This window comes from Pisolithus orientalis (genome assembly GCF_024613125.1).
Source record: "Pisolithus orientalis strain OTSU chromosome Unknown F5J12scaffold_39, whole genome shotgun sequence".
Lineage (NCBI taxonomy): Eukaryota > Fungi > Basidiomycota > Agaricomycetes > Boletales > Pisolithaceae > Pisolithus > Pisolithus orientalis.
This window is the reverse complement of record NW_026260820.1, coordinates 69,326-89,127: the sequence shown is the minus strand read 5'-3', so window position 1 is coordinate 89,127 and position 19,802 is coordinate 69,326. Positions and strand designations below refer to the sequence as shown.

General features: G+C 49.2%; 9 protein-coding genes across 9 annotated transcripts; 5 read left to right on the top strand and 4 right to left on the bottom strand.

Moving 5' to 3' along the window:
• Positions 1-289: 289 nt before the first annotated feature.
• On the top strand, positions 290-1,920 carry F5J12DRAFT_772879 (uncharacterized protein; the record flags this gene model as incomplete). The annotated part of the gene is made up of 3 exons (XM_051742274.1): positions 290-333; positions 389-1,057; positions 1,115-1,920. The coding sequence occupies exons 2-3, from the start codon at positions 583-585 to the stop codon at positions 1,918-1,920; spliced, it is 1,281 nt and encodes a 426-aa protein (XP_051596395.1). The 5' UTR covers positions 290-333; positions 389-582.
• Positions 1,921-3,369: 1,449 nt separating this feature from the next.
• Positions 3,370-4,651, bottom strand: F5J12DRAFT_896400 (Alpha/Beta hydrolase protein; the record flags this gene model as incomplete). Its single annotated transcript, XM_051747936.1, has 2 exons — positions 3,370-4,378; positions 4,461-4,651. The coding sequence occupies 2 exons, from the start codon at positions 4,649-4,651 to the stop codon at positions 3,370-3,372; spliced, it is 1,200 nt and encodes a 399-aa protein (XP_051596394.1).
• Positions 4,652-5,097: 446 nt separating this feature from the next.
• On the bottom strand, positions 5,098-6,853 carry F5J12DRAFT_367035 (alpha beta-hydrolase). Its single transcript, XM_051739071.1, has 2 exons — positions 6,554-6,853; positions 5,098-6,484 (listed from the first exon to the last, which is right to left on the bottom strand). Exons 1-2 carry the CDS (start codon positions 6,739-6,741, stop codon positions 5,488-5,490), a joined length of 1,185 nt encoding a protein of 394 aa, XP_051596393.1. The 5' UTR covers positions 6,742-6,853; the 3' UTR covers positions 5,098-5,487.
• Positions 6,854-7,295: 442 nt separating this feature from the next.
• F5J12DRAFT_367008 (uncharacterized protein) lies at positions 7,296-9,168 on the top strand. Its single transcript, XM_051739070.1, has 13 exons — positions 7,296-7,445; positions 7,506-7,529; positions 7,589-7,645; positions 7,704-7,728; positions 7,783-7,830; positions 7,885-7,911; positions 7,961-7,995; positions 8,050-8,128; positions 8,178-8,288; positions 8,350-8,429; positions 8,485-8,687; positions 8,750-8,827; positions 8,882-9,168. The coding sequence occupies exons 1-13, from the start codon at positions 7,421-7,423 to the stop codon at positions 9,029-9,031; spliced, it is 942 nt and encodes a 313-aa protein (XP_051596392.1). The 5' UTR covers positions 7,296-7,420; the 3' UTR covers positions 9,032-9,168.
• An 88-nt stretch (positions 9,169-9,256) lies between these two features.
• On the top strand, positions 9,257-10,727 carry F5J12DRAFT_854896 (P-loop containing nucleoside triphosphate hydrolase protein). The gene is made up of 6 exons (XM_051746654.1): positions 9,257-9,665; positions 9,730-9,858; positions 9,909-10,004; positions 10,061-10,228; positions 10,279-10,470; positions 10,533-10,727. The coding sequence occupies exons 1-6, from the start codon at positions 9,306-9,308 to the stop codon at positions 10,593-10,595; spliced, it is 1,008 nt and encodes a 335-aa protein (XP_051596391.1). The 5' UTR covers positions 9,257-9,305; the 3' UTR covers positions 10,596-10,727.
• A 106-nt stretch (positions 10,728-10,833) lies between these two features.
• Positions 10,834-12,896, bottom strand: F5J12DRAFT_854886 (serine incorporator/TMS membrane protein). Its single transcript, XM_051746653.1, has 10 exons — positions 12,752-12,896; positions 12,629-12,690; positions 12,434-12,565; positions 12,275-12,378; positions 12,090-12,208; positions 11,479-12,025; positions 11,333-11,426; positions 11,211-11,275; positions 10,999-11,151; positions 10,834-10,944 (listed from the first exon to the last, which is right to left on the bottom strand). Exons 1-10 carry the CDS (start codon positions 12,846-12,848, stop codon positions 10,932-10,934), a joined length of 1,386 nt encoding a protein of 461 aa, XP_051596390.1. The 5' UTR covers positions 12,849-12,896; the 3' UTR covers positions 10,834-10,931.
• Positions 12,897-13,452: 556 nt separating this feature from the next.
• F5J12DRAFT_854884 (kinase-like domain-containing protein) lies at positions 13,453-15,390 on the bottom strand. Its single transcript, XM_051746652.1, has 5 exons — positions 15,006-15,390; positions 14,717-14,946; positions 14,447-14,662; positions 14,036-14,397; positions 13,453-13,984 (listed from the first exon to the last, which is right to left on the bottom strand). The coding sequence occupies exons 1-5, from the start codon at positions 15,298-15,300 to the stop codon at positions 13,864-13,866; spliced, it is 1,224 nt and encodes a 407-aa protein (XP_051596389.1). The 5' UTR covers positions 15,301-15,390; the 3' UTR covers positions 13,453-13,863.
• Positions 15,391-16,310: 920 nt separating this feature from the next.
• On the top strand, positions 16,311-17,567 carry F5J12DRAFT_854882 (uncharacterized protein). Its single transcript, XM_051746651.1, has 5 exons — positions 16,311-16,673; positions 16,720-16,869; positions 16,892-17,028; positions 17,072-17,274; positions 17,461-17,567. Exons 1-5 carry the CDS (start codon positions 16,525-16,527, stop codon positions 17,494-17,496), a joined length of 675 nt encoding a protein of 224 aa, XP_051596388.1. The 5' UTR covers positions 16,311-16,524; the 3' UTR covers positions 17,497-17,567.
• A 623-nt stretch (positions 17,568-18,190) lies between these two features.
• Positions 18,191-18,542, top strand: F5J12DRAFT_726031 (uncharacterized protein; the record flags this gene model as incomplete). The annotated part of the gene is made up of 2 exons (XM_051741690.1): positions 18,191-18,278; positions 18,370-18,542. The coding sequence occupies 2 exons, from the start codon at positions 18,191-18,193 to the stop codon at positions 18,540-18,542; spliced, it is 261 nt and encodes an 86-aa protein (XP_051596387.1).
• Positions 18,543-19,802: the final 1,260 nt, after the last annotated feature.

Below are 19,802 nucleotides of genomic sequence, written 5' to 3'. Positions count from 1 at the left end.
CCCGAATGACGAACAGGTTCAATCTGCCAGTTGTTTGGAGGAGCTCTCGGTCTTAATTGCTGCCCGCCTGTCGACATTACTCGCCAGATCAATCGCGCCAGGTAGCATCAACTTTTGGAAGGTTAGCTTAGTCTCAGATACTGGTCCGCGAAGGCTCACGCATTCACATGCAGCTTCACGAACCTCGACCACGCACGATTTTGCCCCCCAGTGTTCACCTGGAGGATATCGCTGAAATGGTGTTAGACACCGGCGAATCAGCTGACTCATATATTTCTCTTGGTGAGAACTTGGTCAAGTTAGCCATAGAATGGACTTCTCCTGTGCCCAAAGGTCAGCTTCACTCTTTCTCTGCTAACACCCTCTTCCTCGACTGATGACTTGAAAGGGGAAAAACGTACTCATGCTGAAGATAACATAGTGGATGCCGTGAAGCGCGCCAAAATCACGCAGGTGTCACCACCGCAGCTGGCAGACCCAAAATATTACAGATCCTTGAACAAAGACCCGGAGGAATGCGTCATCGAACACCGTCGTGTCTATAACTCCAAGGAACCTCTTGATCGCGAGCTTTCTCACTTCATGGATGACTTCCCTCCGATCTCACTTCAGTATGAAGGATTTGGTTGCTTCCTTGACATCTTCCGTGGGTACAAGGGTGTTCTGGGCACGGAGAACGTGTCATCCCAACAGTTACGATCGGCTGTCGACAAATTCGCGGAATTCATGTCGCTTGTCTACGAGGATGAACAAGCCAGAATGGAGGAAGGCTTACTTGCTTTGAATAAGATATTTTCTGCGCGTACCGATGGCCTCTCTTTTACGTTAATGGCCACCAACATTGACAAGAACAGCCACTCAGGTGCGTGTGTCCTCGGACCACACGGAGCAGGGTACTGCATCACCGAGTTCAAAAATGAGGCCAGTGTCTCAGCTATCCCGCACGTAGAAATGGTTGGCTATTTCGCTCAGACAATCAAGACAGCAGTGGAGAATGGTCTTTCTCCTTTAGTGATGAGTGGTTGGAGCTTACCATGTCTTGGGCTAACCATTATCGGTATGTCGTATCTTATCTTTGCATTTCATCCACAGCTGAAATCATGCATTGCACCAGGTTACACTGTCACGTTTTATGCTATGATTTTTCTCGGTCGATGGCGGGTGGTTAACCTGACGCCGGGACTGTCGTGCCTTTGGGCTTCGGGTGACGGTGACGACCGGATCGCACTCTACAACGCCTTCACAGCGGCCTCTGTCCTCCTTGCTCGCATCAGCCAAGAGGCCATGCAGGTGATTGACAATCCCCCCCCTGCGATTGAAGAAAGCCGCCGCAAACTACCTCCTATTACTAGCCTGCGCAGTCCTGACTCCGGCTCCCAAATCGAGTTCAAAATTGTCGATTTTTTTTACGACCGAGCTCCTGACCGCCACCTGTACGTCGCAGAGACAACTGAGGGCCAGCAAATCTTGGTCAAATTTACACGCCGTTACTCGTATGAATTGCACAAGTTTTGTGCGGATCGTAAACATGCGCCCGCTCTTTTGGGCTTCCAGAGGCTCCCCGGAGGCTATTTCGGCATTGCAATGGAGTATCTGAAGACCGCTACACCGATTTCGTTATTTCGACATGTCGAAAAACACAGTGAATGGGCTAAAGAGCTGTGGGAGCTTGTTAATTCTTTCCATGCCGAAAACCTTGTTCATGGGGACTTGCGGTGCCCGAACATCGTCGTCTGCGATGGAAATAGGGCAATGTTGGTCGACTTTGACTTTGGTGGAAAACAGGGGGAGGTATTTTACCCAGAAGGTCCGCTTAACATTGACCTAACTGCTGGACGGGGCAGCACAGATCTGAAGATTACCAAGGATGATGATCGTCGGGTCTTGACAAACACATTGAAGTGTGTGCGGATGAAATGAAGTTGCAAACTTATTGACGCGAGGAGGTGTACATGTGTGCCAGAGCAGCGGCCCCGAGACGTACTTACAAATTGAAACGAGACTTCAGACACAGATCAAACAACGGCATGTATATGTAAATTTATTCTCGTCTCCTACCGTATGATGTAGCCACGGTTAACGAGTGATTAATCTAATCGATACTGATTGGCTTTGAATAGTCCAGTTTTTGTAGTACTCTATAATGTCGGATAGGAATTACGGTCGACTCCCTCCCAACAGACCTCTGGTATAACCCATACTTCCTCACAGCTCACACATTTTCCATCTCCCGGATTGGTATGCAGGGATTTCTTATTTCTAACAAGGCAGCATGGGGTCACAATATTCTAGTAGACGGCCAGTTTTCTTTTCCTCGAGAAGATTATGAAACAATAATAGACCAAGAAGCCCTCAGGCGTCGTAATGCTAAACCTGAAGGGAAGAAAATGCAGGCGGTGACTTGCATGCTGATCATCTCCCGAGAAGTTTCCGACACACTGAGATAACGCGTTTCTACAGAAGATTCTAAGAAAAAGCCTGCTCTGTAGAGTGGCATCGAGTCGTTCATTCCTGGACGGAGTTCTGTCCCCCCTAGCTTCGCAGGGACCCTGGGTTCATATGCTCGTAGGAGAGATTCGGGATGTGGCATGATTAAAGATCTCCGAACAAGGCTGACAAGTACATAGTAGCGGATCTATGAAGAAAACCCGTTCACAGCAAGAAAGTGCAGTCGTAATCCTATTGCTCAACAGAACGTTCGAAATCATCCTGACTCCTGCCTCACGTTATAATTTATCACTCACCCCCTGACAAAAGGAAGGCATCTATTGCAAGTCGAGCCACTGGGGCATCGTGCTGAGAGATTCCTAACGAATCGTTTGCACAAAACGGGGTGGTTTGGGGGCACTACCGCAACGCACCAGCAGCAAACAGCAAATTCCGAAAATTGCGCCTCAAATCCGTGTGTTCTGCAATTTCCTATCAAACATACAACCTTTCTACCTGCGTGCAAAACTAGTGGTCAATACGTAGGTCCCTCTGTCGTCGAAGATAGATCAATCATAATTGGCCAATCATTGAATATGTACACAGGTACAAGACCAAAATTAATCATACCTCCCTAGTCACTGTATCACGTCGTGTGTACAACGCAAACTGCAGGAATGATATAATATTGCTGTTCACATAAGGCATATGATAGCATTAAGATCTCGTATTTCATGCATTTCACAGTTCGAGTCTGAACGACGGCGGAACGTTCATTGGAAGCTTCGTTCGGACGGAGAAGAAACTTGAGACCGAAAATTGCACCAAAGGCCGATTGCAGTGGTCGTCACTGTAGCCACCAAATTGGATCGAAGGCACAGCAATTCAAGTTATAGGCGCCAAGACTGGCCAATACATAGAAGCACCCTGGCAATCGTAGTCTCATCCTGACACCAGCCATTCCTGGATTGCTTTGAGAGTAGCAGGACGATCGGGGTGCCAGGGGAAGACAATGTAGTCATGTACCGCATCGACCGGTTCATAGTACGCCACCTGCGCTTCACCCATATCCCTCACCATCTTATCTCTCAACGAACGTATCTGGTCACGGAACACCTCCATTCCGCCCGCAATGATGAATGTACGCGGAAATCCAATGAACCTGGATTGCATCAACGGGCTCAAAGATGCGGGAGAGACATAGCGATTGCACGATGCGATGCCAGCTCCAAATGGGCCGACGTAGGCGAGAACACGGTAAGGAGTGTCATGTGGGTTGTTGTAGAAATCACCGATAATATCCTTATCGTTCGCGAGTGCCGAAGAACCGGGTGTTACATGCGAATTACTCATGTCTGTCACGGGTGAACTGACTAAAAGGTGTCCGGGTGGTCCAGGAAGAGAGATTTCGGTACTACCCTTGTTCTCCACGAGGTACCGAGTCAGAGCGAGGGCAATATTTCCGCCAGCGGAGTCACCAGCAACGACGATATCTGAGGGATCGTATCCCATGGTATTGACCAGAAAGTTGTATCCTGTGAGTGCGTCGAGGAGAGCAGCCGGGAACGAATGTTTCTCGGCAAATGGATACGTCGATGAGAGGCGGTACTCGACTGCCAGTGCATATGGAGCGTCATCAGTCAACTCCACTAGACTACGGGGAATAATGGATGTGGGGGACCGAGGATGCGCGGACAGTTGAGTGAACCCTCCCCCGTGTATGTATAGAAAAACCTTTTGACCAGTTATAGTGGGTGTGGGAGGTTTCGAGTTCGAACCTGTTCTCGCATACCAGTACCCCGGAATGCGTATCGATGTAACGTTGGCAACGGATGACCAGATCTTAAGTTCTGCGTTCATGAGGTGGGGTACTCCGTCCATCCAGACACCTTCCACACCAGGCCCAGGCTCGATAGCGTGGTAATCTGGGTCGAAAGGTACCCTCCCTAAGCTGATGATTTTTGGAAGATTATCGTGAGGGGTTGGTAAGTCTCGTGTCCTCCAAGACGGTGGACAAGAGGTGTGCTACTTACACTGTGGCGATAGAGCCCAGCCTCCGTGTGAGGGCTACTCTCATCGCATGCCTCCATGACCAAGTTGGTCTTGGGCGTGTGAACGAGAATTTTACTGCGTGTATCGGGAGGAAAACAAGGGCGATAGTGAAGACGTGGAAAGTAAGATAGAATGTCTTCCATGGCTGCTTGATCCATAATGCCAACGACATAGCTAGGGACTGCAGGCGAAACAACTACGGAACGGTAAGGCGGGGACACAGAAGTTGCGAAGGGCGTCAATGTTTGAAACGGACACATGATTTATCACAACCGGGGATCATGTAGCTTCGATACCGGGTGCGACCGTCGGGTGTGCAGTACAAGCTACATTATCAGTACTAATGGCAACCAAAACTATTACTCCGACGGATATAAGCTCACCACTGCTCACCACCCACTTCAAGGGAAACCCTCGGCGTTCATCCGTTGGGTCGCAAATAGTAGTCTGGATACCAGACTGTCTATGAAGCGAGTACTGGTTTGAATGCGATAAGCTCTGGTAAGCTTGTCCGAATCGGTAGTCACCAACAGACCAAATCATAGAGATGAGTAGCTGCGTGGCATGTGCCATCACCATCCGTGAGCCGAATACGCGTTAAATCCCCCGTAAAACATTCTGAAGCAATAGGCCGAGGCCTTGAGGGACTAGCTGAGAAAGTTAAAAATGAGACGAGAAAAATTCCTTCAACAATCCTTCGAAAAAGGCCAAGAACGATAGTCCACAACAACTCGATCTAGAAATGAGACTAGATACATATCGTAATGGCCAGAGATAGAACGCGAGATGCACTACAGTAAACGATTTTTCATATACTACATACTGAGCTACAGAGGAGCGGCGAACGGTGAGACTGACTGAAAGAACTATTATATTCACCGGGGTCGAGACGTCGACGCATCACGTCCAACGAGTCAAGGTAGGTGTGTGATAGCATTGCAAACCTACCACAAAGCCGAAGTCGATGGAAAATCGAGGAATACTATGCTGTCCTACCAGTGACCAACCTCAGGTAAGCCACTTTTGCACGGCTGTAAGAGTAGCGGCACGGCTAGGGTGCCAGGGAAAGACGAGATAATCGTGTATCGCATCGTCCGCTTCGTGATACGTAACGTGGGCTTCGCCCATATCCTTGACCATCCTATCTCTCAGTGTGCGTATCAGGTCAAGGAACCTCTCAGCTCCTCCCGCGGCAATAAACGTGCGGGGGAAATTTTTGAACCGTACTTGCATCAATGAACTCAGAGACGCCGGTGATATGTATCGGTTACACGACGCCATACCGAATCCGAAAGGACCAATGTAGGCGTATGTGCGATATGGTACGCGTTTCGGATCTCCATAGAAGCCCCCGAGGATGTCCATGTCGTGAGTGAGTGCAGAAGAGCCGGGAGTCAAATGAGAGTTACTCAAATCTACCGAGGGCGAGCTGAGGAGGAGGAGTCCGGGTGGACCGGGAAGAGGAACTTTGGTAGTACCCTCGTTTTCTACGAGGTACCGTGTCAAAGCCAGTGCGATATTTCCGCCAGCAGAGTCACCAACGACAATGATGTTCGAGGGTCTGTATCCCATGACGCCGACAAGGTAATCGTACCCAGCAAGTGCATCGAGGAGAGCAGTCGGGAACGGGTGCTCTTCAGCAAACGGGTAGGATGATGAGAGACGGTATTCAACTGCGAGCGCGTACGGCGCATCATTGACCAACTCCACGAGACTGCGAGGTAAATTAGATGTCATGGCCTTGGGGTGCGCAGACAACTGAGTAAACCCGCCCCCATGTAGGAATAGGAAAACCCTTTGGTTAGGTTTGACTGGCGCAGTAGGTCTCGGGTCCAGACCTTTCCTTGCATACCAGTATCCTGGGATGTTTATCGAGGTGACACCAGCCACCGCTGACCAAATTTTGAGTTCTGCAGTAATGAGGTGTGGTACCCCGCCTATCCAGACACCCTCAGCGTCAGGGTCGACGGTTCGGTAGTCTGGTAGGTGATCAAGTTTTCCTACACTGGAAAACCCGAAATACGGGGAGTAGTTTTAGTACTTTGCAAGGAGGGATTGAAACGATGCTACATACACGACTGACAAAGAAGTCAGGTGTCGCAGAAGCGCAACTACCATAGCATGGCGCCACGACCATGTGGGCCGAGGCCGCGTAAAGAGATACGTTATCGACCACGCTGGCACTAGCAGAAGGATGGTAGAAAGCTTGAAAGCGAGATAGAGCGTCTTCCATGGCTGTTTGGTGAACAATTTGAGGGTCATTTCCGAGTCAGAATTTGACAGATTATGTCGAAACTGACAGAGTGCTCAGTGGTTGTTGATTATCTTTCCTTGTTGCTGTTCAGTGGGCATCGTAGGTCGCAACATGCCGAAGGATTCGGCGTTATGTAAGTTGGTCCTGTGAGAAGATCATTTACATACCATTTCATTTTGACTGGAGGATTCCCAAACCACGACACCCCTTGGCACCCCCTGGCTGTCACAGCGAATGAAAAGTCCAAGCTATGTAGCTAACTTTGGATTACCACCAGTCCACTTGCTGTCCAGCACAGACGGACCATGTGATACCCCCGAGCTTTGTGTCCCGGTAAAGAATGACCTACCGGATGGTCGGAACTAAGGTTAGTCTCTTGAAATTTTTATGTACATACATCTGCAAAGCGGTCGAATTACAGCATACACTTTTGACAGTTTTTGAGTTGTTCAAGAGCTCGGCAAGTACTGTTATTCAACTCGGCAAATGCTGAGTGCTCTAAGAGCACTAAGCGTTTTGTAGATGCAGCGACTCAGGAGTGTGGTGTCAAAATGGCAACTAGCGGTCTGCCGATGAGAAAATGCGTCATCCAGCATTCAGGGCCGAAAACTTGTTCGGAAAAGCATAATAATATAAGGTCGGGGGACCATATAGGCTTCATTCTCGGCTAGAGTCACGTCTTCTCCCATGGGCCTGTACGATCAGACTCTCGGTGAGTCGTCTGCCAGTCCGCTCAGCTGGACTCACGGAACTAATCAAGTTGGGCAATTAGGCACTCTCCTAGTGGGGATTTTCTGTAGGTATTGTATTCGTATTCGTATTGCCCACTGTGACAATGACTACCCACCCCGAAAGTCAACACCTACTTGTATGGAATCGTCTCGTATCAATTCGCTGCATATTACCAAGCCAGTAAGTGAGATTCTTGTTGCAAGCGGTCCTATCACCCACTTCTTGTCTCTTGTCTCAGAATTTAACGACCGACTTCCCGTGAAGTCTGTTTCTTTCTCCCTCGTGCAATGCTGCCTTTGTTCATATCCAGTTTCCAGATGCATGGTGTGGTTCTTATTCTTCCTTGACACATTCCACAGCATAGCGTAGGTAGTCTTACCCTGTGGAAACGAACCTTCATGCATCATCACGTTTGACAGGGCAATCTATATGGCTTGGGTATATATGTTCGTTTATGGTCCCCTTGTGTTTCGTGGTGGATTAAATTTCTGTTAGGGTTACGAATTACGCAAATCCAACCGCCTTGCAGTGTCAGGAGTTGTCACTCATCTTTCCGCTGTACTGTAGCTGACTCATTTTTCAAGATGCTGTATGGCCATATCCCTTCACACCCATTGGCACTGCAGTTGCCGCATTTGTAACACACATGTTCCTTAACGACCGGTATGTGCGCAACAGTGTGGCAACAACTTCTTAACAGCTGTCGATGCAGAATATACCGCCTTACCGACAACAAAGTGCTTTATGGTATCATTACCATGATGGCTCTCCCCACGTTTGCTCTGGGCATTGCTTGCGGTGTCAAAGCATGGATCATCTTCGTGTAAGTTATTTTCATCCCAGGTGCCGTGCAGAATGATATTGATACGTTTGTTTTCCCCAAGGATCGCTGATATGCCACTTATCAGTGGCCTCGCGACGGCCTGGCTTTCAATGCAAGTGATTGTAGACACTTTCATAACCAGCCAGTATCTGCGTCTGGGCCCATTATTTTGCCGCAACTGTTGACACGTTTCTAGGCACACTGTCCATTGTCCTCTGGCGTGCAAAGACAGGTTGTGCGGCGACAGACACCCTTCTCAGGCGTTTGATACGGGGAGCTATCCAGACCGGCTTGTTTGCAAGTATATTTTCCTTGGGCGACTTAATCACTTTCCTCGCCCTTCCAACCACGAATTTCTATGGCATGTTTGCAATCCCGATTGCTCGAATTTACTCAAACGTGTGTTGTGTCTCTTCCTGATGACTTTATCATGCCAGCGATATTCGTAACGAATACGACAGACCCTACTGGACACGCTTCTGGTGCGTCGGAACCTCAAATCGCAGATGACGAGTAGTGCATTCGAGAGGACATCGCGGGTGCGTCATGTCGCGTCAGAGTGCATCAGGCTGTCATCTTATTGCGGGCAACAGGCGATGGGCTGGATGCCGGGGGAATCGGCGATTCCAAGCCCTGCGGCAACTAGCATTTACTTTGGCGTCCACCGGAGCTTGCAAGACAACTCAGAAGCTGCCTCACTTGATGGTGAGCGGAAGAATGTCCTTGGCTTGGACCCAGTATGAAATGTGCGTGACGAGGCAAAGATATGCGCGAGAAGGAAACAGATACCCGGCTTTGGCGAACTACGTGGAAACTCTCAAAGTCGCATACCATAGAGCTCCGCGAACTTGTTATGATGATTCGTACTTGGCTCCCAAAAGGCTATTCAATTGGATGGAGGCTTGGTAACTTACAATGCCTAAGGAATGCCTAAGTAGACAAACTTGCCCTGTAAAATTAAGCACCCGTTTGTAGCTTCTTTCCACAATCGAATGGTTGGGAAGAGTTCTTCGTACGATGCGACTACACACACTCATCCCGACTCTTCCAGCTGATCTCGTCTCTGCGTTTGAAAGCTGCGGAATCAAGACAGATACGGATCTCCTTTTCTTCGATGGGTCTAACATTGAGTTATTTGCAAAATTACCCCGTGGGCTCGTAACTTGTGGGGAACTCGACAAATACGTGTCGCTGGTCGCGGAGCGGGCATCTGCTCCTGGCATCCGCGGTGACGAAGAACTTGAGTCGGCACTCCGCAAGCAGCGTGAATATGCTTTAGAAATATCTTCTGGAGTGAGCGAGTTGGATGAACTCGTTGGAGGATTTGGTAGTGGTCGAGTATTCGAGATTTCCGGAGAGAAGGAATCGGGCAAGACGGTGAGATGAACTTCAACGGGTAGTATGATCTTTCACTTCTCAATGCCCTCACGAATCCTATTAGGCGTTGGCGTTGCAAATTTCGCTACGACTACTGATCGCATATCCTGATACATCTGTGCTTTGGATGGATACATGTGGCGACTTTTCCGTGGACAGGACTACTCGAGTGGCTAATCAGCTCGGTGCAGAGGTGACGCCTTTCATCCGTAAACCCAAGCCTTTGAGCCAACACCGCGAGAGGATGTTTCAGCTGTCCTTGAACGACTACAGGTGGCTCTCGTGCTGAATATCGGGGATGCCCAAGGCCTTGTTGCAGACCTTCGCGAGAGAGCAGACGTAGGTTATGCCTTGCTAGAGAGACCTGTTTTGGCGTCGAGCTGATGAGAGGGTAGGCTGGTTCCAGGGCAGGCGGACCCAGGGTGCGATGCGTGATCATCGATTCCATTACGCCTCTCCTCGCACCTTCTTTGAGCAATATTTCCGCCCATGGACACGCAACGATGACGACCTTCATGCAAGACCTTCGCGATTTTGCTCGCACGCACTACTTCACATTTCTGGTAAGCTTCTGGCTTGCTGATTCCATGACATCCATCCTACATGTCTACAGGTCGTGAACGACACGTCCGCGGTTGTGCAACAAAATTCCAACTCTCCGTTCGTATCTGCGATTCGGAAACCAGCTTTGGGCCCTTCGTTTACTTTCCTCACTGATTGTACTTTATGGCTCGTTAAGCATGGGGATGTCGAGGGAGAGCCCGCTAGCATGCATGAGGCTGAGGTCATTAGGTCAAGAATGATGGTAAGATGCATTGAGGAAACTGTTCCGTTTCCCGGTTCTGATAAGTGCGGTACACTTTTTAGCAGTCTAAGACGTGGTGCACGTTCAACATCCGTGAAGGCATCCTGTATTCGGCAACCTCTTAGTCTTCCCATCGACGTCCATGAATCTCTGGTTTGCATATTTGGTAAATCAACAAGTCTTGTAAGGTCTCGCACTGACCCTGCGAACGAAACATTTGATTTTGTGGACGCGTGCCTATGACTTGGGACAATCAGCAAATGTGGGATACTGTATTCACTCGATTTGAGGGAAATTGAGGTGCCCCCTGCCCCATGTCTTCTGATCTCGCCGTTTTCTTATGTCCATGGAACTCGCGCCCAACAAGGGACTACGACATCAGATCAGATAAATATCGTGTCATTGCATTTCCCAACAGCACAAAACAGAAGTAAAATAGTGACACTCCGGGAATCCAACAGCTAATCTCCAAACCTGAATGACATAACGATTAGGAGGTGCTCGTTTGCCGCCAAAAACCTCACTCACCGATCAGGCATAAGTACCGGTGCTATTAAGCTCCAAATATACAAAAGCATGCACACCCAACTACTCACGATCCGCATCCACATCGCGATGTGTGACTGACCGATACGGACAATCTGGTCTGAGTTGCTACCTTCTTCCTGCGACACCACGTTCCTTAAAAAAATCATTTGCAGATTGGCGGGAATGTGCTGGAATTTGATACCCCAACTTACCAATCCGTGAGTAGCATTGCGACGTACATCGCACCGATCGCAAATATGACGTGGAACCATGAATACTATTAACAGGGGACTACCGTCAACAGAGATAGGGACACAAGAGAACGTAGACGTACATTGTATCGAGTGCCAGTGCGTTCATCATCGACCGTATCCGCTTCGTCTTCGTCTTCATCCTCGTCTTCCCTCAATGCTGACGCGGGGATGGCACTAAATGGATAACATGTTAAAAAAGCACCTTGGTGGCGTCTGAGTGACGTACCCTGCCTCGACGGCAGCCAGTAGAGCCTGGTATCTTGGTGATTCCATGCGCTCCGGCTGGGTACTCACAACACCCATTTCCGACTGAGTGCCGTCGTCGATTGGAAGCTGTATACTACCGTTTTTCCTTCCCTTTCCAACTAACGCTCGACTCTGCGTCGCCGCCCGTGAAGTAGAATAGGCGATTGCCAAAAAGGTGAATACAGCACCCAGTACGACGGTCGTCATCCTCGTTGTGCTCGCCCGACTGAGGGGGTTGCACGTGCCATGCCCGTAGTTCGAGACGGCGGATACGATGAGATACGTGCAGTACGCAGCCACCATACCTGCCTGAGCGAGACCCGAGCGTGGGTTACGCTCCTGAACGGCGGGGTGTACACATAAAATCGTGATGAGGACACACAGTGCAAGGTTGAATGAGATGAAGAATTGGTTGAGTGTGCATCCCGGTCCTGCAAAATAGGCGTAGAGTACGCCTGTTAAAGAGATAGTCGCAATGTACATGATTGCGGTGGAGCCGACAAGAATGCATTGCCATGAGGTCGAGTCTGTCGCCTCCCATTTCTCGAGGCACATTTCTGACCAGGTGTGGGCGAAATCAACCAGGAGAACAAGACCGAGCAGGATAAATAGAGTAGCACCGAATGAGGGCGATGTAATTTCCCCAAAACATGAAAAAGCCATTGGGAATGAAGAAGTTGACGACGACCAGAACGAATCCATAGAAGGACCTTCGGGCCCCACCACCTAACGTCTTCGTGATGAGCGGGCGAGGGTACGGAGGAGACCTAACTTACCCATTCTGAATAGCCGCACGCTTGTCTTTAGAGTCATTGACTCCAATCAGGGAGAAACTTAAAATGGCATGGAAGAGAGTAAGTGCGAAACATATCCGATGGACCTATGGTGTCAGGGTGAGCGACAGCGAGAACAGGAGGGCGAAGCATGACACTGACTGCAAGTACTCCGTAACACTTTCCTTCCGCACAATCCATCTTGATGTAGTCATAACTCCACTCTTCGATCTTTCGTATAGCGAACGGCGTCTTCATGAGCCACGCCAATAAGGAGTTCAGAATGAATATGATCTGAAGGGGAGGTGGAGGACATCATTATGTATTCCGATAGAGAATAATGAGAGTAAGGCTCACCGCAAAGCCAACGCGAGTAGCAATCGAGGAGTTGCAGTTGCATGACTTGCAGAACATGGACGCTGCCATGTGTTGCATACATAGGTTACGACAGCATAGTAAATGAATATTATCCAGGCTCACCTGCTGTACTAGTGAAACAAAACGCCAGACCACCGAGGCATGACGATGCTATGGTCCCCAGTGGCCCAGCTAGAGGAAGGGAGAATAACAAACCCATTGCTGCGAGCTGAGCGTTGCAGGATCGCAACGCTAATAGCTCGATGGAGCACTTGCCTCCTTTTAGCAAGTCTTTCGCACACGCTTGCTTACCCATCTACTATCTGATCTATGTAGTACTGTGTAGTGGTATAGCCATCTATCCATCCAAGGGGAAAGTGTCCTTTCAGTTTCAACTTGGATGTCCCTTCCGTCCATCAGCATCACCTCTATTCTCACCTCCCGTTCTGGTCAATAGAGTGAAAATAGTGCAGAGACATTGTGTTGACAAGTGTAAACCTTTTTGTTCCCGTCCATGGCACCATATAGTATATGCAAGTGCCGCACCTATGGTGTTGGATGCCAAGTGTACCTTGACTTGCCAAGAGTGCCTTACCCTAGCAAAGCAGGTGGTGTATACTGATGTCTATGTATCATTAAACTTGATCAAAATTCGCTGAAATCCACGAGCCGACCTCATTGGTTCATTCGATCAGCAGGCTAGCTCCTCTAGCTTTTACTTCCTGTATGCCTGCGGTCGAACAGGGGGAGGAATAGAGTGACACCTTATGACTTCGCGACGCTTCAGTGAAATTACACCTGACGAATTTGCAGGTGTCGGTAGGCCACGTAATACCACCTACTCAGCTTGCCTATCAAAAAGGAAAAATCGTGGGCGTCAAGAGAGTTGTGGTTAATGAAGGTTGGAACATGCCGGGGCAAGTTTATGGATGAGACGTGTCCGATTGTAAACGTAAAAGTAACCAATCAGGTCTTACGGTTGTCGCTGGCCGCAAGTACCACAAGGTAAACGAGGGTAAACGCCGCGGGGAGTACAGATACTCCACGGTTATCGTTACCATAAGATATCTAAGGTGTTGGGTGACAATATTCTAATAGCGGAACACGCAATGCCAAGACATATATGCCGTGCAGGAGGGCGATACATAGATAAGTAAATTAAAACACGGCCCGACACTCACGGAATAGAGAACACCAAGTGTTACATTCTAGCACACCTCATGCAACCCCCCAGATTAATAATTGGGATATTTTGTTGGGCAGGTATATTCGAAATCGGGGAATTCCAGTGCGTGGGGATCGAGCGCTGGTTTACCATAGGTCAAAGCCACATCTTCTTCGAGGTATTTTTCAAAGCTTCATGATCTTTAGCATATACAGCTGCCGAAAACGAATAGAGAAACGTACGCGCTGGCATCCCCCTCGCCCTGTAGTTTAGGACAGTAAGGTGCCGTTATTTTCCGGTCGTTGAGTCTCTCCCAGTTGACTTCGCTGAACCAGGGATGTATGAAGACATCACCAGTCCCATACCCCGACTTTCCGTACCGCTTGACGGGGTCACTCTCCATCAATTTTAGAATCAAATCCACAGTCTGTGGCGGGAATGCTGGCCAAGAGATGGATTTGGGTCCTCGGAGGATCCGTTCATATAGCATGCTCGTGTTGCCCGAGGGTTGGTAAAAGGGTGGGAAGCCAGTTAACATCTCAAAGATGAGTACGCCGAGGGCATACCAGTCAACGCTCCTGGTATATCGTTGTTGGAGGATTATCTACGAGGAGGTGAGTTGTGGATACTTGGTACAAGATGAGCAGCCATACTTCAGGGGCAAGATAATCTGGTGTGCCACAGAGCGTCCATGTCGTAGTCGAGCAACGCTTTGCGAAGCCGAAGTCTGCAATTTTGATATGACCGTCTCCATTAAGGAGAATATTTTCTGGTTTGAGGTCGCGGTATGTGATATCGAGTCTGTGCAAGTAGTTCAACGCAAGAGCTACTTCTGCTGCGTAAAATTTGGCAACGGGCTCGGGGAACCTCTGCAAAGATCCTTCAGCCATGCCGACCTCCATAAAACATGCCACAAGACGCACCCCCGATTTGCGCAGCAGGGTGAACAATTCACCACCCGGAACAAAGTCCATCACCATGTACAGATTGGAAGCATCCTGAAAGGCGCCCCATAGGTTGACTATGAAAGGATGTTGCACAGCCTCGAGGAGAGTTTTTTCATTGTTGGTGTGTTCCACCTGTTTTGTGCGAACGATCTTGTCCTTGCTCAGCACCTTGATGGCGTAGAAACGGTGGTTATATATACTTCTAACTGCCCGTGCAAAAATAAACCAGTCAAGGAAGGCATTGGACAGATGGATTGTCGCTCACCAAGGTGAACGCGTCCAAAGCTGCCGGTGCCGAGAGTTTGGTGGATGATGAAATCGACAAGTTTGTATGACGCCTTTGGACGTATTGGGAGGCGCTGGAGAGGGAAAAGGTCACCGGTTGATTCTGTGCTTGCCGATGTGCGACTGGTTGTTGCGCTGGTGTATATGGAATCTTTGTATAGGTGCTCCGGTGACTTGCCAATACGCGACGACGAGGATGGATACAGCGATATGTCTGTTGGTATATCTTGGTAGCAGCTGAAACGTTGGGCATAAGCACCGGCGATATCATCCATATTCTGTTAACTCGACTATCAGCGTTCTATGCAGTTGGAAGAGGGGAACGCCCATTTCATTCAGTGAATAATGATGACAACTGACACGGGACAAACAAAACACAAAGGACCCTGCCAATAGTGCAACTTCTGGTTCCGCGGAGTTATATAAATTACTATTATATTCGCTAGCTAGGCGACAGTCTTCAGTACTTCAGGCAGTGAATATACTAATAGTCTGGACTCAGGTGGGTACGTTTGTACTGTTAAAACTTTAGATCTATCACAATATAACAACCAGCGGCTATCGCATGCCTCCCAAAATTATTATCGTCTGACATGCTTGTGGTCTTGGCCTTCAGACGTGGGTTGCGATGGCCGGTCATGGTATTCACGAGGTTCTGCCAGTGCGGCGTGCCTGACTCCTTTCAGCTGAGCCCGCTCTCCACGAATGTTGTCTAATAGCAAACGAGCGGACCCTCCGTTAACAGTGAATGCTGATCACTTGTCTTTTCCAAAAGTACTGCAATCACTCCGGAGACCAGGTACCGTAGACATCCCATCTTAGCAGCCCGTTGCTTGCACCTTGGGTATATTATAGAATTTCCAGTCTCTCCCTCCCGAGTCTCCCTTAGACGGAATCCAGTAGTTCAAATTGCAGCGAGTGCTACTCACACAGACTGGCGTTCGTACTCGGCCACCGAGTTTCTGGCGCCTACACCTTCTGATTCAGGCCACAGAACTCCAGAACTTGAATACGACAGCGCCAGCCTACCGCGGCGCCCCTTCATGAAATTTCCGATATTCAAACCTATGGGCGTCAATGGCCGAATTCTATGCACGGCCCCCGTGGGCTGGACCGTCCGAAGTGCTTCCATTCAAATCCCTTGAGTTCCCTGACAAATCCACAACAGTTCTACTCTCTTGCCTGGCAGCATGGTAACTCCGAATGTGCATTCAAAAGCTCTTTGGGGACACTATAAATGAAAAAAATTCTCATTGCCCAAAGTTCGGGGCCAGGGTCTGGCACAGTTCCAAACAATCTCACAGGGTTGTTCGGAAGACGGAAAATATTTATTCAACCAACCTACGATCCACGTCGTATGAAGCATTACTGTGTTTGGTGTCGCGAATATTCCTCCGGTGTGCGCGTTGAGTGGGCGTTTATCACAAGTAATATTCGCTTGAAAAATATGTCAGGTGAGCATCTGCGACTTTCCATGGACTGTGTGGGACGTGTGAGTCATGATCAGGTGGGTCAAGTGTAGTGGACTTATATGTACGCTCGCAAGCGCCGGAACGAACCAGTGTACGCCATGCCCGACGGTGGTTTTGAAGTTGTCTTATTGCCGTTCATCTGGATCTGATATGCTCCGATTGCTGTCAGAAAGGAGGTCGACAAGTCTCCAAAGTCCTACAACATTATCATTTCGAAATCAGCGTGAAGAAAATTTCCCCTCGTCTGCTGCTGGAGCACGGGACGGAAAAACGACGTGCAAACCGAGGCATCACTGACGAAAGCGAAGGATGTAGTCAGGACCCACTGGCTCCTCAACACCGTCACACTACTCCACCTCCGATCGAGGATGCGTGCAGAGGATCAAACTGTGAGAGAGCAACGTCCACGGAATCCTTTCCGACAAGATACGTATGAGTCCAACTTTGTCTGTGATTCCACAACCTTGCTGCTTTTTGTGGACATTATGCACGCACGCCTCTTTCCCGATCTGCACCGCCGTGAAATCCGTGGTATGTGCCAAACCAATGCTGGATGCCATCTAGATTTGCCAAGGTCACGATTTGAAGGAATGCAACATACATTTAATGTTCCTTGCATTTTGCTGTTCACCTGCTCTGTCGATGTCATGGGTCTCCACCAAAATTGCACGGCATGGCCTTCAACAAGGAAGAGAACGGGCCCACAACATCTCCGTGACTATTCTCGAAACGGACACTGCCCAGGGAACATCGGCACCCTCGGTGGCGAATGTCGTCGTTGCGCCTATGTGGAAGGGAAGGAGCTAATGAACCCTGCTGTCAAATGACCACATCACGATAGGGTCAATAAATGATGGCATTTCTGCTCAAGGGGGGATTGGCTCTCCCATACGCGTGAATCAAGGAACTTTGGGAGGTAACTTGGTCTAAGAAGGATGGGTCCACGTACTTCCGATATCGCAGCCATGCGATGCAGGCCCGAGATCGATAATCACATAACAGGCGGAGTAGCGGCAAGGAGGCGGTACACTACCCGTAGGCTGTTTAAGGGAAAGGCTCACAACGTTCCAACGTTCACTTCTCTTGCACACGGTCAGTGACTATGACCGCAAGTCACACAGTATGTGCATGTCTTCCTAGGCCACATTCTAGTTTTACGTGTAGTGTAGCCAACCACGTGGCAGAGAATTGCGCGGATAAGCATGTGAGCGTTTACACCTCAAATGGGTTTCTTGCCTATTATTGGCTGACTTGCTATCTCGAAAGAGAAAAGCAACACCAAGTCCGACGGACGATTATAACGGCTGCTTCCGCCCCGACATGTAGAGTTTTCGAGACAGCCTCCCACAATGCGGAGGGAGAAATTCAACAACATTTTGAGTCAATGGGAGATGACGGTTACGTCGGATCCTATGTTGCGTGTGCTAATAGGATAGAGGGTGGGGAAAGCTGGCCATTGTTATCTTACGAGCTGGCATGCTGCGAATTTGCCTTGTGTGATGGGCCAACAAGTACTTGTAAAGGCAGTATTAGTAACTAGCGCCCCATCCGTCATCACGTGACCGATCACTGCACAGTCGAGCTCTTGAGGGTCCACTAGTACTGGGACCGAGACAGTCAAAAGGCGCGGAATTTTTTTTGGCCACGACCCTATACCCAACCACCACAACCTGTTTGAACCACAATGAGAGTGATGAAGGACTATTTGTGGCGGCAGCGCACCAAACTGGAGGCTACCCTTGCGTTCTCGATGATGGAGCCCTGGGAGAAGTTACTTTGCAGTGCGTGTCAAATGAAGCTTGTCAGTTTGAGTCAACTGTTGAACTGATCCATGCGCTTTCGCGTTTGCGGTTTGGTCAATGTGTCCGACAGTGATTATATTCACGTTCTTTACGCTGTTGCTGATATCTGGACTATACCAGTATCTTCCGGAACACGTCTTCATTATGCAGAAGCGGGCGTCCTACTACCTATGGGGTCAAGACGGAGACGAACGGTTGCTGAGGCAGTGGGCTGATCCGCCGTCGCCCTTGAAGGAGCTATAAAGTCGACCCGGTGAGTAGTTGGCCTATTATCACCTGTTTTGTGTCGTTGCTAAAATAAACGATGACTGTGTGACCACAGTCATACCGGTTGTGCTCGATATTCTTGGTTAACTGTCTTTGAGATAGATATGACCTGTAATACTCAAATTTGCTATTGGGGTTGGCAGATTTATGAGCCGTGCCTATAATTTTGTTCTCGCCCTTGCTGCAGCTTGTTGCCACGTGACACGCTGGATGTCGGAAAAGAGTTGTCCGCCTGCTCGTCGAAACGCAAAGCAAAGGCCGTCCGCGTCCGTACACACTTTATAAATAAAAGGCTTCTTCTGCCTCTCCACGCCGCTCCTTTTCTCACTCCCACCATATCTACCATAATGTTAACCACTCCGTCACGCCTACGACACTACCTCTGGCGAAGGAAAGTACTTATTGAAACAACGTTTGCAATAAATGCTCTCGAACCTTGGGAGAAGATGATACTCTGTGCGCGCATCGTGTCTTTCCATGCCTTACCTGCCCGTCCGTTGACGCGGGTTTGCTCGCGTGCACAGTCTCCGTCCTTTCTTTACTCGCTTTTCTTCTTTTCAGAGGGGTCTGCTGTATATTCCCTTCCCAACTTTTCATCGTGCAACAGCGTGCAGCGTACTATCTATGGGGGAACGACACTGCAGACCTGGCGCTGAGGTACCACGTGGGATCGGGGACAGTCAAGGACGTATAGACACTGGCGTGTTGAGGTCTGCCACCGCATTAATATTGTGAGTCTGCGAATCCGCTCGTTCCGTCTACTGGGATCTTACACACCTGGCGCATTTATGCTAGTGGCAGTCGCGTATGGTTTTCATTTGTATTAGCTGGTCGCGTCTTCTCCCGATGTCTGGGAATCGTTTTGTATCACACTTTCCATGGTTAAGAGGCATCTTGTCTTTATCTATCCACGGCCCCTATTTTGAGGATGCCATGCCTTATCTCCGTCGCCGAATTCGTCACAGGGCGCTAGCGCTACCCTCGGCTTGCGTTCGGGAGCAAGCTGCGTTATGGATTACCCCAGTCATCGCATTCCCCCTATCAGTTTTGAGACCCTGAACGTACAGTTAGGTATGATTGAAAGGGCTAACACCCAATAACTATTAATTATAGTATCTAGGACGCGTCTACCGTTGATCGTCTATGTGCTTTAAGTTGGCCGTGAGAGTTACCACACGCGATAAATTAGAAACCGTTGGGCTGCTCGTGTTATAACTTCATTCTAAATAATGCGTG

Coding starts and splice junctions, on each gene's coding strand:
- F5J12DRAFT_367035 (XM_051739071.1), bottom strand. CDS start 6,741: ATGACCCTCAAATTGTTCACCAAACAGCCATGGAAGACGCTCTATCTC. Junction 6,485..6,553: donor CTGACTTCTTTGTCAGTCGT/GTATGTAGCATC, acceptor CGGGTTTTCCAG/TGTAGGAAAACTTGATCACC.
- F5J12DRAFT_367008 (XM_051739070.1), top strand. CDS start 7,421: ATGGGCCTGTACGATCAGACTCTCG. Junction 7,646..7,703: donor CGCTGCATATTACCAAGCCA/GTAAGTGAGATT, acceptor CTCTTGTCTCAG/AATTTAACGACCGACTTCCC. Junction 7,996..8,049: donor AAATCCAACCGCCTTGCAGT/GTCAGGAGTTGT, acceptor TCATTTTTCAAG/ATGCTGTATGGCCATATCCC.
- F5J12DRAFT_854896 (XM_051746654.1), top strand. CDS start 9,306: ATGCGACTACACACACTCATCCCGACTCTTCCAGCTGATCTCGTCTCT. Junction 9,666..9,729: donor AGAAGGAATCGGGCAAGACG/GTGAGATGAACT, acceptor GAATCCTATTAG/GCGTTGGCGTTGCAAATTTC. Junction 9,859..9,908: donor CTAATCAGCTCGGTGCAGAG/GTGACGCCTTTC, acceptor ACACCGCGAGAG/GATGTTTCAGCTGTCCTTGA.
- F5J12DRAFT_854886 (XM_051746653.1), bottom strand. CDS start 12,848: ATGGGTTTGTTATTCTCCCTTCCTCTAGCTGGGCCACTGGGGACCATA. Junction 12,209..12,274: donor CGTGCGGCTATTCAGAATGG/GTAAGTTAGGTC, acceptor TGGGGCCCGAAG/GTCCTTCTATGGATTCGTTC. Junction 11,276..11,332: donor GCACTGGCACTCGATACAAT/GTACGTCTACGT, acceptor CCCTGTTAATAG/TATTCATGGTTCCACGTCAT.
- F5J12DRAFT_854884 (XM_051746652.1), bottom strand. CDS start 15,300: ATGGATGATATCGCCGGTGCTTATGCCCAACGTTTCAGCTGCTACCAA. Junction 14,947..15,005: donor CTTTGGACGCGTTCACCTTG/GTGAGCGACAAT, acceptor TTGCACGGGCAG/TTAGAAGTATATATAACCAC. Junction 14,663..14,716: donor CCCTGCTGCGCAAATCGGGG/GTGCGTCTTGTG, acceptor GGATCTTTGCAG/AGGTTCCCCGAGCCCGTTGC.
- F5J12DRAFT_854882 (XM_051746651.1), top strand. CDS start 16,525: ATGATCAGGTGGGTCAAGTGTAGTGGACTTATATGTACGCTCGCAAGC. Junction 16,674..16,719: donor CGATTGCTGTCAGAAAGGAG/GTCGACAAGTCT, acceptor TTTCGAAATCAG/CGTGAAGAAAATTTCCCCTC. Junction 17,275..17,460: donor CCTCGGTGGCGAATGTCGTC/GTTGCGCCTATG, acceptor CCGATATCGCAG/CCATGCGATGCAGGCCCGAG.